Source organism: Pezoporus flaviventris, unplaced genomic scaffold, assembly GCF_033815535.1.
Source record: "Pezoporus flaviventris isolate CSIRO_AGI_PZ_B2104156 unplaced genomic scaffold, CSIRO_AGI_Pfla_v1 ptg000036l, whole genome shotgun sequence".
Lineage (NCBI taxonomy): Eukaryota > Metazoa > Chordata > Aves > Psittaciformes > Psittacidae > Pezoporus > Pezoporus flaviventris.
Genome location: NW_026892584.1, coordinates 5,247,627 through 5,265,099, shown reverse-complemented (window position 1 = coordinate 5,265,099; position 17,473 = coordinate 5,247,627). Strand labels below are relative to the sequence as shown.

At 40.7% G+C, this 17,473-nt stretch overlaps 1 protein-coding gene across 7 annotated transcripts; it reads right to left on the bottom strand.

Moving 5' to 3' along the window:
* Positions 1-2,231: 2,231 nt before the first annotated feature.
* Positions 2,232-17,360, bottom strand: RNF141 (ring finger protein 141). 7 transcript variants are annotated; one of them, XR_009745037.1, is made up of 7 exons: positions 16,627-16,780; positions 15,124-15,324; positions 11,234-11,342; positions 9,891-10,072; positions 6,626-6,733; positions 5,885-6,049; positions 4,862-4,999 (listed from the first exon to the last, which is right to left on the bottom strand). XR_009745037.1 is itself a non-coding variant. In XM_061462925.1 (6 exons), exons 2-6 carry the CDS (start codon positions 15,264-15,266, stop codon positions 4,849-4,851), a joined length of 693 nt encoding a protein of 230 aa, XP_061318909.1. In that variant the 5' UTR covers positions 15,267-15,327; positions 17,234-17,360; the 3' UTR covers positions 2,232-4,848. The 7 variants fall into 7 exon arrangements, 6 of the variants coding, with proteins under 6 accessions (XP_061318909.1, XP_061318907.1, XP_061318912.1 ...); XM_061462925.1 differs by lacking the exons at positions 5,885-6,049; positions 16,627-16,780 and adding an exon at positions 17,234-17,360 and having other exon boundaries at positions 2,232-4,999; positions 15,124-15,327; XM_061462923.1 differs by lacking the exons at positions 5,885-6,049; positions 16,627-16,780 and adding an exon at positions 17,234-17,325 and having other exon boundaries at positions 2,232-4,999.
* Between the last annotated feature and the right edge of the window lie 113 nt (positions 17,361-17,473).

Sequence of the window (17,473 nt, the reverse complement as noted above, 5' to 3'; positions counted from 1 at the left end):
AAAGTAATGCACTTGGCATGTACAGCTATGGGGGGGCTGGGGAGAAGAGGAGAGGATTTAACAGCTCAGTTCAAACCTATAGCAGAGAGATTTCACTGGCTACCTTGTGTTTCCAAAACTGGAATTAGTATGGATTAGAAAACCTTTATAATTACAGACAAGAATTCTCTTCAAAGGAAAGATATGTGAGTCAGATAGGCCATTTCCTCACTAAAAAAAGAAACATGCACATTACGTTAGTAAGGTGTCTAAACTTGAAACCTTGTAAATACCAACACTTGTCAGTTCCTCAAGTGCACCCACCTCCCAGCGTGACTGTCAACTGGTAAGGTTTCCAATTTTAATTTCCTAATCTGTTATAATGAATTCCTTTCCCATTTTTCACTTGGCTTCAAAAGATCCAAGCAGATAAACCAAGTAACTAGACAGAGGAAACAGTTATATTATATACTGCAGTTATTATTTAAAAACAGGTAAAATCTGAGAAGACAGAATCATAGAATGGTTAGGGTTGGAAAGGACCTTTAGATCATCCAGTTCCAACCCCCTGCCATGGGCAGGGACACAACACAAAACCGCAACCCATTCCAGTGCCTCACCACCCTAACAGGAAAGAATTTCCTCCTTATATCCAGTCTAAACTTCTCCTGTTTAAGTTTTAACCCATTACCCCTTGTCCTGTCACTATAGTCCCTGATGACGAGTCCCTCCCCAGCATCCCTATAGGCCCCCTTCAGATACTGGAAGGCTGCTATGAGGTCTCCACGCAGCCTTCTCTTCTCCAGGATGAACAGCCCCAACTTTCTCAGCCTGTCTTCATACGGGAGCTGCTCCAGTCCCCTGATGATCCTCGTGGCCCTTCTCTGGACTTGTTCCAACAGTTCCATGTCCTTTTTATGTTGAGGACACCAGAACTGCACACAATACTCCAAGTGAGGTCTCACAAGAGCAGAGTAGAGGGGCAGGATCACCTCCTTTGACCTGCTGGTCACACTCCTTTTGATGCAGCCCAGGATACGGTTGGCTTTCTGGGCTGCAAGCGCACATTGAAGCCGGCTCATGTTCATTTTCTCATCAACCAGCACCCCCAAGTCCTTCTTCGCAGGGCTGCTCTGAATCTCTTCTTTGCCCAACCTGCAGCTGTGCCTGGGATTGCTCCAACCCAGGTGCAGGACCTTGCACTTGTCATGGTTAAACTTCATGAGGTTGGCATCAGCCCACCTCACAAGCGTGTCAAGGTCCCTCTGGATGGCATTCCTTCCCTCCAGCCTGTCATCCGAGCCACACAGCTTGGTGTCATCGGCAAACTTGCTGAGAGCGCACTCAATCCCACTGTCCATGTCAGCTACAAAGGTGTTGAACAAGATCGGTCCCAACACCAATCTCTGAGGGACACCACTCGTTACTGGTCTCCAGCTGGACATTGAGCCATTGACCACAACTCTTTGTGTGCAGCCATCCAGCCAGTTCTTTATCCACTGAGTGGTCCATCCATCAAATTGATGTCTCTCCAATTTAGAGACAAGGATGTCATGGGGGACAGTGTCGAACGCTTTGCACAAGTCCAGGTAGATGACATCAACTACTCTACCCCTGTCCATCAGTTCTGTAGCCCCATCACAGAAAGCCACCAAATTGGTCAGGCAGGATTTCCCCTTAGTGAAGCCATGCTGGCTGTCACCAAGCACCTTGTTGATTTTCATGTGCCTTAGCATGCCTTCCAGGAGAATCTGCTCCAAGATTTTGCCAGGCACAGAGGTGAGACTGACTGGTCTGTAATTCCCCGGGTCAGAATATTCCAAACCTTAGCATTCTTAACGTTTAAAATACCCTCAGAAACATGAGGAAATAACTTAGGAAAAAAGTGAATCCAACTTCTCTGAGAAAATATAAATAAATCCTTTTTCTAAAGAAACCCACTCCTCAATACTGTCCTTTACAGTAGAGCTGTTTGGTTAACTTTTCCCATCTCTGCACAATGTTCCAATTTGTTCTGACAAAAAAAAAAAAATAGGAGAATCAGAGTGGGTCTTTTCAGCAGACCTGCATTTAAGCTACTTTGCTGGTACCACACTGCAAAGTTTAAGAGGCATCTGACCCACCTGTATGGCATCCTTTTAACCACACCACCTGTACAATAGAATTGTATTTAGATTAATATTCACTCTTCAGATTTTTGTGGTATTAAAGGCAAGAGATTCCTTAAGCTTGAAAGAACATTTCTTCCAAAGTAACTTGCACCATTCATACACAAAGTTTAATATACTGGAATGTTCCTAGCTATTAATACAATCTAAAATGTTTACAATTTCACATTACAATGGTAAGAAATCATCACTTAACACAAGAAAGTTTAGTTTGTTCTAATGCCCCCACTAACAGCTATTCATAGTAATTAACATTTCAAGGACTATTTTCTGGAGCCCATTGCCATGTCTGGGCCAGTATCATTCCTTTACCATTTCCAAAACCGTTTGCTAAATGTAGCACTTCAGACTAGGCAACAGCAACCAGTACCAAATTACTAGTTTTTCAGTGTTAACAGACCTACTATCCCATGTTACATACAGTACATATATTTTACAAGGCACACATTACAGTACCTGTATCACAGTAGTGTGAATTACAGCAACTTAATTAAAAAAAAGCTGTACAGAATACAAAGTTTACTTTTTCACTATTTAAATAATTTTTGCACTAGAGTATATTGTAATTGCAAGGTTACCATGCTGCAATTAACAATCTGTTTGCATCATTACAAAATTACATTTTAAAAAGTTCATGTCAGTTCTCAGCAGAAAGTCAACTTATAAAATCTCAGTTCAGAAGTATAATTCTTGAATTACTTGAAAAATAAAGTTAGCTTGAAGCTTTAATTTAGATGTTCTTTCCGTTCCAGTGATATAAAAAGTTTAAAAAATTCAAAGGTTCAAGTTCTGAACATGGACTAATGCAAGCTCAAAAAGCAAACAGAAATCAAACTAGTATGTGATTAGGAATACTTGCAAATATTTTAGTGGAAAATCCCTGACCATTAACAATTTTTAGTTGTTGCCTATACGCAACCAACCAGTCCACATATTTTCTTAAGAACACCTCATAATACCAAAGGATTAACAAAGGGAAAAAAATTAGTTCTAAGCTATATACATCCATAAACAGATTTTTTTCAATAATACAGATTTACACACTAAGCCATATTGGCTTTAGATGATACATACAAGAGTCTGTTGCTTATCTGTCTTAATGTCTATGATCGATTTGACAACTGTGCCATAAGCCAAGCTCAAATGGGTACCATATGCTACACACATTTCCTTAACAAAAAGACGTATAATAGACAAATTACCAAGATCTTGCCCCCAATGTTAATTAAATTATTTTGTAGCCAACTATGAAAACACAACCCAAATGTGCATATCCACATGTGCACATGCCTTTTAGTTCAGAACTTGTCTGTGACAAAAGGCCCCAGCCTTATGGCATCATCAAATTTTAACAAGTGTGGTAATTAAAAATGCAGTCTTACAGTAAGCAAAATTTATGCTGATATTCCCTCAAATGCTAAACTTGGGTATTTCTCACTCAATAGCCTCAAGAGAGTAGTATTTGTTAATATATGCATACATAATAATAATTAAAAAAAATTAGTTCTCTACAATAGCAGTTGATTTTCATAGCACTATTTATGCCAATAAGGCTGCAGATGGGTTTCCTGAATACTAACAATTTATTTTAGACTGTCTAAACTTAGCACTTTAAAGATTTTGTTCTGCTAGACAGAAATACTGTTGCACTCCAGTTGTGGTATCCCTTTTCCCAAACTGTCACACGCACATCTCACTGCAAGCAACATAAGAAGTTTCTCTGCTACATAAAAGCATATTGCACTTACAAATATAAAGCACAGCACCCTTACTTAGATCACCTTATAACTGATTTCATCACTTCAAAAACTCAAAAAGAAGCAGATAAAACCAAAGCATCCGACTAAACTACACCTTAACCGCTAATTCAAATGATGGCATTCTTTATAGATATGCCTAATGTTTAAAACTAATTTGGGCTGTTCTTTATCAAAAACTATACAGAAACCGATTTACTTTTTCCAGGATTGTGTATGAAACTGTTTAGTGTTTCCAAGCTAATAATATTATGCTAAATATAATTTAAAAAAAAATATTCTAGGAGATAATCTTGTCAAAAGAATAAACAGAAATGCACAAGTACATTTACGGAGCTGCCTACACTCTTCAGAGCAGATTTAAAATACTACTACAAATCCTAACATATTAGATTGAAATCAGTATTTGTAAACTCTAAAAGCAGCAACAACTGGCTACTGAAGAACAGGCAGTGGGACATCTTCAAGTTTCAGAAGTAAAATTTCAAATTAATAATCACTAGTGCTAACTCATCATCTTTACTGACGTTTTTCATGAAACTAAAAGTGAGTGCTTTAGTGCTTTTAAGGATAAGAACTGTGAGGTCAAGCCACCTGACATGGTTCATCTTCTGTGATGTTGAAACAGCAGTTAGCAACTGTGGTTGTGCTGTTATAAACTGCTTCATCTAGTAGTCAAACTGTTAATATCAAAAGTTGTTGTTAAAAGAAGCTCTGTTAATGACCAAAGAATTTACTGAAAGTACAGATTAATAATTAAGACTGCCCAAACATACACTGGCTCATATACCCTGTGCTTTAAAAGAACAGCATAGATGCAACAGCAGCCAAGAAGTGAAGCAGAAGACAGACTCTGGAAGAACAGCAATGAGAGGCGAAAACAGGTATTTGTGAAAATGAAAGCTTCAAGTACTTCAAGTACTATTATCAGCTCGTGGCCAGTGTCAGGGTCTGTGAGGCTGGCCAACCTCATCTACCATGTTAAGTATGTAAGTAGCGATATCATCTTCAGTAGGCGCATCTGAAACCACCCAAGAATCACTTGCTCCAGTCACCTGCCGACGGCAAACAGGACAGCTTCTGTGACGATCACTCCTGTTAGAAAGCCAGAGAAATGAGTATTTTTCATTGATGGTCTCTTCCTGGCCCCCAAAAGAGCCCCCAGACAAAACAACACAACCCAATGAAAACTTCAAGAATGATCAGGTTAGCTGGACTAGACCACCTATTTTTTTTTTTTTTTTCTTGAAAACTGTTTTTTTTGTGAGAAAGTTTGGCCAACAATTCTGAATGTAGCTCCATTCTTTGAGCGATAAATTTGGAGCCATATTCCTCATGAATGCATCTACCTACCTGTCCAGAAACTTTAAATGGAAATCTAAGTTAATCTAAGTTAATTCTTCTAATCCTTAGATATTCAGCTGAGGTCCTTCAGAAACTAGTCCCCATAAGCTTCCTATATAATGAGAAAAAGGAGCCCATTTCCTGGGTCATTCAGACCACTGAGGTTTAGAGTTGGTCCTTAGGGTGCCATCCTTCTTCAGTGGAGGAGGGTCCCAAATAATTATGTTTCTGAGCTGGGAGTCTGTTGTCTGCCTAGGTTAAGAAGAGATGAGCCTTAAAAATTGAGTGCTGAGAAAAGAATGGTGTAACCGCAGCTTAGTTAAGATTCGTTAGCTGATTCATTAGCCAAAGTAGAATAATCCACTGTCTACCACGGTTGCTAACCTAAGCCCTGTATTGCTGATAGATGTTAAAATACTTTCCCTGAAAAGAGAGATGACAAGTTATACTGTGAGATCCAGCAATTTTTACTACCTTTTTCCTTTGTGGGAGCATGGTGTTTTAAGAGTAACTTCTTTGAAAAGCCTTTGTAAAGGCCACAGAACAAATTTTTATGCACAAATTATGTGACTTAAATGTAAAATCATAATCATTAACTCATCAAAAAAAGCCTTCAACTGAAAATATCTGTTTCACCTAATGCTAGACTGCTGGAACACCTGCTTAATCAATCCTTGCAGGTCTTCTGCACAGTCAGAGAACATCTGTGCTCTTCCATAAAGCAATTCTCTTCTGAGTTTTCCAACAACCTATGCACCAGACAGATACAGAAGCTGAAAAGCTGTTCTGTTTACTATGAAGCTGAACACGATATTGTAAGGTACATGTTATACATAAATTTGAAGGCATTGCTATTGAGAAGAAATCTTTTCTTGGAAAATGTATTTAAATGAGTAAATTGTATGTGATTGATTTGAAAAGAAAGCATAATATATGGGAAAAAAATCCCTCTAATAGTTATTTCCTAAATAACAACTTGCCTTCGTATTTGCACACTCTTACAAACTACTGATTTTTGCCTTAAAAAACAGCTTTTAATGAGATTTTGTGAAGCATAACATGCTGGCATCAACATATACTCTGTTTTCTCTAGTTTGCAAGCATGGATATGATTTAATTTTATAAGAACAGAGGTAAGAAATTACATAACAAATGCTGAAAAGCACTTTTACATTTCTTTTTCCAAAAGGAAATCCTTCATGAGGTGTTCACAAATTCTGAAATCCTTTTTTCCTTCTGCTGCGGTCTGATTTTACTCAAACTTGTTATGTATCATACGTATCATTATCCTGTTAGTATCTTCAGACATTAAATTGGAAACATGTCAGATAACCAGTACCCACTATAAAATAATGAATATACTTTAATATGTATTACCATTTATCGATGCATTTCTGGCAGAAGCTGTGAGCACATGGCAAGATTAAATCAGCACGCCCATCCATGCAGATGCAACATTCCTCTTCATCTGTCAACTGTTTTACCCTGCAGAAGAGAAGACAGGTTTTTTTTCCACATAACCAGTAGGTCTTATATCTATGCCCTAGTGACTACAGTAGTTACTACATTTTTCATAATAATTCATGGACAGAAAGGAACACCATTGCTTGTCTTCAAGGAACATGTAATTTTGTGAATGGACTAGTTACATCATCCCAGTTTGTCAGACATAGCCTCAAGCTACCAACAAACAGTAAATGAACTAAACAAATTAGAATATGCATTTATTTTTGGTCTCGTGGTGCTTTCGGTGTTGCAATGGGTTATGCAAATCCTTTTTTCGTATCAACAAAGAAGTGTGAGAAGTGATGGTTAAACATCACCTGACCAGGCAAAAGAACAGAAACACTGTTTATGTTGAAAGCAGATCTGACTTCCTTCCACAGAGTGTCAGGCTGAACTATTTCATGATGAAGTCTGTCAAATTTCTGTGTGCTGGCTTATATCTTAGATAAAAGCACACATCGAGACGATCACTAGAACTCATGTTCACTCATTTCACATGCCATCAGCTAAACTGCTCATTAGACTAAAAAGGATGGTTTTAGGTTGTAATACACTCCTCATAGTTGTTCCTTCAAACTAAAACTCTCAAGTTGACTGTTGCCACAGCATTTCCAGATAAGCTTTTAGGTGTTGTTAGGGAAGGGGAAAAAGAAGTTTAAAAACAAGATCACTCCTGAGGACAGACATTTTCGTTTTATCTGTCTTCATTTTTTTTCCCAAATAACAGATATCTGTCTCTAAAGTTACTAGCAGTAGTATCTCACATATTTGTATTATCAAGATTCCCAAGACTGAAAATGTGCAGAAAATCCTCAGCTTTCACTGACCTAACTAGACATGTAAAGTTCTCTAATTTTATAGTCATGGCTCACTTCCAATTCAGCCAAGAGGTGTTCTGAAATTTTCAGGTCTTACAAAATCCCCAATTCTGGAATCCCTTCTGTGACTTGGGGCACAAAGGTAGCAGTCTAGAAAGAATGGCAGAGACAGTCCACCTTAATTACTATTGACCAGACTGCTTTTGCTTAGGAATCTTGGGAGCCTGTCAAATACAGAGGAATTTTTTAACTGTACAGACCACCCAGCCAACGGACAGCAATTAACATGCTTTTGTTTTATTCTTCAGTAGGTCCTTGGGTTTCCTTGTCAACTTGCTTTTTGAGAAATTTGTTTAGAATGCTAGGAGATTTATTTTTTTTTGTACAATTACAGATGGCGATTTGCATACAGTGAGGACAACAGTTTCAAATATCCTTTTGATTAGCTCACTATGTTCTTTGGAGTTGTTCCCTTTCATTTCCTTTCCCCATCAAACTCTGACTACTAACCTTTGATAACAGTTCAATTTGAGACTTGCTGGTATATATACAAGCAATTATACTTAAAACAAATGTCCTATTTATAGTTTCTGGAAACTAAGATTTAGCCATATGACTAAATTTCTTAAAAAGTGGTAAAATACAAGAGTGACAAACTAAGGAAATGCTTGTCTCTTCGTTACCAGAAAGCATAAAACACTTACGGATATTTCTGAATGCTCCAAATAGGAAGTGGGTGTTCTAGAGAACTAGGGTATTATTCCAGTGGAAGAAGTCAAGATAAGAAGAAGAATGAAACAGATAATAATTGCTATTTTTGGACAGTGGTGGCTAGCTCTCACAGAGCTGAAAAATGTCTCAAGATGAGAAAAATTTAGGCAAATGGGAGGACATCACAGAAAACCTAACAGAACATATTTCCTCAGTATAAAATACTTGAAGGTGCCTCAGCCTGTATTTTGTTTAATGACTTGAAACACTTGGGTAAGTTTTATACTTACAAGTTACTTTAACAAGCTCACTAAATTCCAGCATATTACCAGCATACTAGAACATTATACTCAATTTCTCTTGTTGTTAATCGTCATTAATACTATCTCAAGTGATGAAGTTTACAAACACAAAGGGTGCTCATCTCCCCCATCTTGAAGTCTCAAATTGAAAGAGAAACTCACCTAAGAAATCTATCTATTCGCTGACTTTAGCAATAGATAAAGCTGTTTTGCATAAGCATCTGTGGGTTTTTTGTTTGAAGTAAAAGGCCATTTCCAGATATACATGTGTTCTAGGATAACCACGTATCTTTGAGAAAGAGCAGGAAAATACACTTTCCAAACATGTTCACAATTTGCTACCTAATTCTAGCATTTTAATAACTCAGAACAGCCAATACTTTATTTGTTCCCAAACAAGAAAATCAGGAAATTAAATGAAAAGAACACATTCTGCAATCCACTGACAGAAAAAAGTGGGCTCTATCTGTAGAATGGCAACACAGCCAACCCCTTTCTAACAGGTGGAGTGTGACAGTTAACTAGCTCAGCAACTTGTTCTGTTAAAATACGTGGCTACCAGCTCTTCACTGGTTGATATAGAGAACTATACCATTCACTACTGTTTCTTGTGAAACCTCTATCTCACTTAAAACTGAGGGAGAACTTTGAACTAATTCAGAAAGTTAAAAGTAAGGAATTACTAGTAGCAACATTTCCACATAGGGAAAGGGTGACAAGCTTATTGCTGTTCCATTCAGTTTGAACTGAAGTTCTTGCAGGTGTTGACCTCAATCTTTTGCTTTTCCTCTAGTTAACAAAGCAGGATGTCAACATGTGTGAGACAGTTCACATTTTTCCAGTCTTACAAGTTAAATTATTACTATAACTGATGAGTGTCTAGTGGCAACATATGGGAACTTTCACATGCCAAAACGTAAAAGAGGAAGAGAAAGTTGAAGTGGAACAATAACAAAATCTGTTTAAACAAACACTGTCAAACCCCCTAAATTTGTAGCTGCAGCTGATTCCATTTCCTCCTGTTTCCTTATTCAGGAGGTTCAACATGTATCATATTAGAATTAATCATTAAAATGATTGCTCTGAAGCTAAGGAATGGTAGCACCAACAGCATTTCACTCGAGTACACCACAGCTCTCCTGGTACAAGAGAAGGCACACTATTCATGTCTGTGATGATATAAAGCCTGCATCTGCTAAGAGTATGTGGTTTTGATCATTAGGTGTTAGTAGCTCAAGTTTTACACAAAAATCCTAAACTATTTCTGTTGTAACCATGGTCAGAAGCTAGAGTATATCAAAATACCTTCCCATCCACAAGCTGGCCTGACAAGATGACACAGACATCAAACTCTCAGCAGCTTCTTCAGAAGTACCACTCTGTGCAAGAACTCCTGCTGCTTGACTGGTGATATCTTTATAAAGTTGAATGAACTGATACAAGTTCAGGATTCTGGAAGCTTCCACAACGCCACTTGTTTTATTTATCTTAAGATATAAGAATTGTTTAAAATTATATATCAGATTTTTACATGACATTGCTCAAAATTCTTTTAATGCACTGCAATTCTCATGGCAGTAGCCATCTTCTGAAGTGTCCATTACTAAATTAGCAAATTGCAGTCTATCTCAATAAAGTTAAGACCTGAAAACACAGTTGTTTTTTAACAAGGAATACTACAGTTAGGACTACACTTTTAAGGCAAGACAATTACCATAACTACTCAAATGAATTAAATTATGAGTAGGGACCTAATGCCTAAAAAAATGGACTAAACTTAAGACAAAGGACAGAATAACGAGTCATTTCATATGCAAACAGAAAATTACAAACTGTCAGTTTCAAACCAAGTTTGAGAGTCGACCGCGGCCGACCCCCCCGTCGCGGCCTCTGGCCCCGCTCCCGCCACCGCTTGGTCCCCGCTCCTCAACCGCCCCGGCCTCCTCCTGGGGCTCTGCCAGGGAGGAGGGGAACCCAGAAGGGGGGGAGTGAGTGAACAAGCCCTCTGCCTGGTTTTAAACCACGACGGTTCGCTTGCTTCAAACTTGCATGTTAAGGTTGCTGAGGACCATTTAAGGATGTTACTTGGTAAGATATAGAGGGGAATAATCTCCCCACTAGAAAGAGCACACTTAGTCTGAAGACCCTGACAAAACTTACTCAGTTAGTTAAACACTTAATTTTTAGATTGGTTTTCTAAGCAATAAGAATACACATAGTTACACTAGCTCAACTAATAATGCTTGGAATTGCTGATTAACTTCTATCAAACTATACAGTTCCCACTTCATTGTACTATTTCACTACCAGGACATGACCTCAAGAGTAATCTGAATTCCTAACTAACGGGTCATAAGTGCTGCATTGGAAGATACTCCTTTAAACTTAGTTATGAAAATGTTTCTGTTAACCTGCTTTTTGCAGAAACTTAAGACTTCAGACTTAATTTACCTCAAACAGTATCTTGAATCATCTGCATATACTCAATTTACAGATACATAGAATCATATATATATATATACTCAATTTACATAATATCTAATATTCAAAATGTATGTAGCAGGTGTTAGATTTTATCAGTAAAGGTGACAAACCTCAAATATTTGTACGAACCCCCCTCACCAAATTAAAATTTTCAACAAACTTACTTTAGTGCATATTATCCGAACGACTACCTTCCAGAAAGCAGATGAATCAGAACCAGGTTGCACTTCAAATAACAGATGTTTGTCTTGTCCAGAAGCCAATTTTGCAGTACTGAAATAAAGAATCATCCAGTTTATACCACATGCTAGACATGCAAAGATCAGCAGCCTTAGCTACTGTGGTATTATTTATTGTTCACCTGCGTCTTATCATTAAAGAGACATTTATCAATATTTCCCAGAGACATGAAATTAATGACCTTCTTAGCATGTCATTAAATATAAAATATGGTCCATTTCACTTTAAATTGCACAGTAAATTTCAGAAAATGATGAGCAAGTCTTTTGATCCAGCATCAGCAAATATCCTTTATAGATATTTTATATGCTTTCACTGTTTATTATAGTAATCATACAATCTTGTGGTCCAATCTAAAAAGGTTATTTCCTTACCATGTATGTAAAAAAAAGCTTGCAAGTATCAACAGATGCAGATGAGGTGTATTTTGTTAGTATATATTAACAATGAAGCAGTCAGGTGAAACCTTTGGGTGACCCTGAAATTTTCGGGGGTTGTATTTTTTTCTTAATGGAACACAGACACAGAAGTCTATTCCATAAGACGGAGTTCAAACTATGTTACATTCAGGCTGAAGTAAGCACTGGAAGAAATAAAACCCCTTGACTAACAATGGTATTTTGGAGTTAATCATACTGATATATTCTTAGATTCTCAGGCAAAACATAGAGTAATGTCCTTCAAAATCTATTGATGAAGACACCTGTCTGTTCTTGAAGGTCATTCATAAAAGTATGACTGTCTACAAGACAATTTCTAAACTAAATACAAATTCACATTATAGTTAAATGTCAAACATGACTAAAACCCCCACACTACAAAGCTCTTTATCAGCATGCATATTTCCACTTCCTATAATTTTATACTAAAAGTACTGGGCAAAAATGACAACTCTGCATTTTTGTTCTTTTTACCATCAATGTGGAGTCAAACAAAATTCACACTGAAAAATATTTCTTATGCAGCCTTTTGTTGTGGAAGACAACTTCCTTACGCAAGTAATAGAGGAGCCAACGAGGAGAGGTGCCATGCTTGACCTCGTGCTCACCAACAGGGAAGGGCTCGTTGGAAATGTGACTCTCCAGGGCAGCCTTGGATGCAGCGATCACGAGATGGTCGAGTTTGAGATCCTCAGGACAGTGAGAAGAGCGTGCAGCAAGCTCACTGCCCTGGGCTTCAAGAGAGCAGACTTTGGTCTCTTCAGGAACCTCCTTAGCAAGGTTCCATGGGATACAGCCCTAGAGGGCAGGGGGGCCCAAGACTCTTGGTTGATATTCAAGGATCGCCTGCTACAAGCTCAGGAGTGTTGCATCCCAACCAGAAGGAAGTGCAGCAGGAGGGCCAGGAGACCTCCTTGGATGGATAAGGAGCTCCTGAGGAAATTCAATTGAAAAAAGGGGCTTATAAAAAGTGGAAGCAAGGACAGGCTGTCTGGGAAGCTAGGGACCAGGTTAGGAAAGCTAAGGCCCAGTTAGAATTAAACTTGGCTGGGGATATTAAGGATAACAGGAAGGGATTCTACAGGCACATAGCAAATATAAAACAGACTAGGGAGAATGTAGGCCCCCTCAGGAAGCTCTCGGGAGAACTGGCTACACAGGATTTGGAGAAAGGTGAGGTTCTGAATGACTTCTTTGCCTCGGTCTTCACTGGCAAAGGCTATGACCACACCACCCAAGTCTTGGAAGCCAGATGCAGGGACTGTGAGAATGAAGAGGATCTGGCTCGAGACCATATTAAGAACCTGAACGTGCACAAGTCCATGGGTCCTGATGAAATCCATCCGCTGGTCCTGAAGGAGCTGGCGAATGAAGTTGCTAAGCCACTGTCCATCGTATTTGAGAAATCATGGCAGTCAGGTGAAGTTCCCGACGACTGAAAAAGGGAAATACAACCCCCCTTTTCAAGAAGGGGAAAATGGATGACCCGGGGAATTACAGACCAGTCAGTCTCACTTCTGTGCCTGGCAAAATCTTGGAGCAGATTCTCCTGGAAGGCATGCTAAGGCACATGAAAATCAACAAGGTGCTTGGTGACAGCCAGCATGGCTTCACTAAGGGGAAATCCTGCCTGACCAATTTGGTGGCCTTCTATGACGGGGCTACAGAGCTGAGGGACAGGGGTAGAGCAGTTGATGTCATCTGCCTGGACTTGTGCAAAGCATTTGGCACTGTCCCACACGACATCCTTGTCTCTAAATTGGAGAGACATCAATTTGATAGATGGACCACTCAGTGGATAAAGAACTGGCTGGATGGCTGCACACAAAGAGTTGTGGTCAATGGCTCAATGTCCAGCTGGAGACCAGTAATGAGTGGTGTCCCTCAGGGATCGGTGTTGGGACCGGTCTTGTTCAACATCTCTGTCGCTGACATGGACAGTGGGATTGAGTGTGCCCTCAGCAAGTCTGATGATGACACCAAACTGTGTGGTTCGGTTGATACACTGGAGGGAAGGAATGCCATCCAGAGGGACCTTGACACGCTTGTGAGGTGGGCTGATGCCAACCTTATGAAGTTTAACCATGACAAGTGCAAGGTCCTACACCTGGGTTGGAGCAATCACAGGCACAGCTACAGGCTGGGCAAAGAAGAGATTCAGAGCAGCTCTGTGGAGAAAGACTTGGGGGTGTTGGCTGGTGAGAAAATGAACATGAGCTGGCTTCAGTGTGCTCTTGCAGCCCAGACAGCTAACCATATCCTGGGCTGCATCAAAAGGAGTGTGACCAGCAGGTCGAAGGAGGTGATCCTGCCCCTCTACTCTGCTGAGACCTCACCTGGAGTACTGTGTGCAGTTCTGGTGTCCTCAACATAAAAAGGACATGGAACTGTTGGAACAAGTCCAGAGGAGGGCCACGAGGATGATCAGGGGACTGGAGCACCTCCCGTATGAAGACAGGCTGAGAAAGTTGGGGCTGTTCACCCTGGAGAAGGCTGCATGGAGACCTCACAGCAGCCTTCCAGTATCTGAAGGGGGCCTATAGGGATGCTGGGGAGGGACTCTTCATTAGGGACTGTAGTGATAGGACAAGGGGTAACAGGTTAAAACATAAACAGGGGAAGTTTAGACTGGATATAAGGGAGGAAATTCTTTCCTGTTAGGGTGGTGAGGCACTGGAATAGTTTGCCCAGGGAGGCTGTGAATGCTCCGTCCCTGGCAGTGTTCAAGACCAGGTTGGACAAAGCCTTGGGTGATATGATTTAGTGTGAGGTGTCCCTGCCTATGGCATTGGGGGTTGGAACTTGATGATCTTAAGGTCCTTTCCAACCTTAATCATTCTGTGATTCTATGATCCTATGTTCTTGGTTACTGGATTCAAATAGTAAGCCGTGCCACATCTTTAACGAGGAACAGCACTGCCTGTCCACAGAGGTAAAAAAGATGGTCACAAATTGTTCTGTCTCAGGTTTACCTTCCTAGTGTAGCTGTACTGTCTTTATAAGGCTCATATTGCTACTTCCTATGAAAAGTGATGGGCAGAGAGGAAGCAGCATTCCATCTTTACATGGCTGGTGGAGGGGGAAGATTAAGGGAGACAAGTAACACTAACAAAAAGATACTGCTAAATGTCTACCTCTTGCTAAGAGAGAAGCAACACTTGCTGGAAGAAGAGTATTGGAGAAAAAGTAAATTTCTGGAGGAAAAATGGCTTTCATTTTGAAGTCTATTTACAACCAGTACAGAAACTTTAAAAGCTGCAGGAGGCATTTCAAAACAAGATAGCCAGTCCTGACTTGGCCAGCACAGAGGGATATATTGCATACAGGGTCTCTGTAAAACGCTAAAAACACCAAGAAAACAAAGTAGGGCTTACACATCATTAAGTTCAGCTACTCTTCCCAGAAACTCTTCATAGGTTAGGAAACCACTTTCTTGAACCAAAGAGGCATGCTTTGCTACTTTTTCTGGCAACTTGTTAATTACAGTTTGTGTGTGGTTTGAAATTTGTTGACCCATGGTTGAAGTTCTTCACCTCAGTTCCATAGAACGAAGTTCTCATTCACTTGTAGAGTCTCTGCTAAAAATATTTTAGAGTTACAATTGTGTGCTTTACAAATGGTTACTCTCTCATTTTCTTTTAGTGTAAGAATTTAACTACCCATTACACAGTCTAATTATTCTACAGTAACACAACTTGAACAGTCAAAGCACAACATTTAGAAGAGACTGGAATGTGGCATTAACAGCTTACAAAAAAGTACTATTTTGATTACAGCAATACTTATATTAAAGTGAGGTAAATTTTCATGCAGGTTCTTCAGCAGCTCAAACACACATACAGATATGTAAATCTAGTGGAATGGAAAATAAAATTTTAAGATTACAGTGATAATTTGTGACAATTTTTGTTTGTCCTAAATATTTGTGCATGTGAAAGTCAGAATGTCTGTAAATAAGCATATCAATGTTTATACACAGACATTAAATCAGGAATTAGCTTTCTTACATCAGACTGACACTGGCAGACTAAAATAACTCTTACAGCATTCTTAAACTGGTAAGCCAATGAATGGCATCAGTATAAATCAATTTAGAAACCTATCTGCACAAACCACTCAAATTCAGGATGTATTACAGAACTGACTTGCTCAAACCTCTCCAACTTAGCTTATTTTAACCTTCCCTTACACTCGTATCTTCTTCCCCAAGAAATCTGCATAAGGATCTACTGTATGTCTTCTGATTCTGAGTCTTTATCCATATTTTCCCCTTGAGCCCTCTCATTTGGCACTTCTTCAAAATTCCTCCTGGCTCTTTGTCTCAAAATGGCAGAGGCATGCAAATGAATTCTGTTTGGACAGAGTTCATAGTTTGTAATGCAAACCAAACCAGTACTTTCACACCATTTTAAGACTTATACGGACAGAGGTCTGCAATAGCAAGCCAATTACAGAATATCAGCCTTAACTTAAACAGTATCTGAGTATCTGACATTAGGTATCTTACAAACACTTTATGAGAGAGACATTACAGAAAAACAGATCTTCATCCTGCATGTACAACTATATAGCTGCATTTGGGCATCAAACTGCCCAGCAACCCGGTCTACAGCTATGAAGATCTTGCCCCGGTGTAAGAAAAACAGAGCACACATGGAGTGAGTTTTTATCAGAACATTCTACAAACTGTTCTGGTATTTTACACAAAAGAATAAACTTCCAATTTAGTTTGGAATTTTGACCAAATTCTGATCTCAGATACCTGTGTTCCCACTCAAGTGACACTTCTCCTTCCGAACAGCCCTCCAATAACCTCCTCTCCCCTATCTGGGCCTTGTGTTTGCTGAGCATACACCCAAAAGATACACTTGACTCACAGCCTCTCCGTAGCATAACCTTTGATGCTTCGAACACAGTTCATTCCTTATCTTCTGGTTTCTGTGGCTAAAAAGCCACCTTCCTGTGGAAGCGAAGTGCCGTGTGTGAGCCTACTGAACTAGTGAGATCCTACCACAGAAAAGTGTGGACAAAAATACCTGCGCAAAGATGCTTACAAAGTGTTTCCTTTGGTGCAGTCCTCAAGATCGGCAATACCCACAGCTACACACAGATAAACCGGATGCGCTATCAGGCCTCTCCGAAAGCAGGGAAGGAGGATAGGGGCGCTGCCGACCGCCCCCAACGCCTAGGGCACTGCACTGCCTTCGCGTCAGTTTAACCGCATCCAAAGGCCGCGCTCGAGACGGGCCGCACGCGCAAGCCCGCCTGCGTCACGCCCGCAGCCGGCACCCCCAACCATTTCCTACGGTAACCCCTAACCGACCCTTCGCGCCCCGACGGACGCGGCAGCGAGGCCCGGCTGAGGCGGGCGGCCGGGCTTTGCTCAGGACAAAAAGCACCCAGCGGCTTCGCCCCGCCCGAGCCTCGCGCTTGCCCCAAGGCTCCGTGGCTGCGGACGAAGAGGGCCCAGCCCGCAAACCTCACCCCAGCGCCGCGGCATCCCGCTCGCCGCCGCCGCCGCCCCACCGCGACCCGGCCGTCGGCTCCGAGCGCAGGCGCAAAGGGACAGCAGCGGCCGCGACTGCTGCTGCTGGCGCGGGTCGGTGACGCCAGCGCGCGGCTCGCGCAGTTGCCGGGACATAGCGGGCGCCGCCGTGGGGGCGAGGGCCCAAGAGGGACTCCCCTTCCCCCCCCCCCCCCCGCGCAGGCCGCTTCCTCCGGAGG

Excerpts from the sequence above, each read along its gene's own strand:
- RNF141 (XM_061462925.1), bottom strand. The coding sequence starts at position 15,266 with ATGGGTCAACAAATTTCAAACCACACACAAACTGTAATTAACAAGTTG. Across the intron at positions 10,073-11,233 it reads TTCGGATAATATGCACTAAA|ATAAATAAAACAAGTGGCGT; the intron begins GTAAGTTTGTTG and ends TTATATCTTAAG. Across the intron at positions 5,000-6,625 it reads CAGAAATGCATCGATAAATG|GAGTGATCGTCACAGAAGCT; the intron begins GTAATACATATT and ends GCTTTCTAACAG.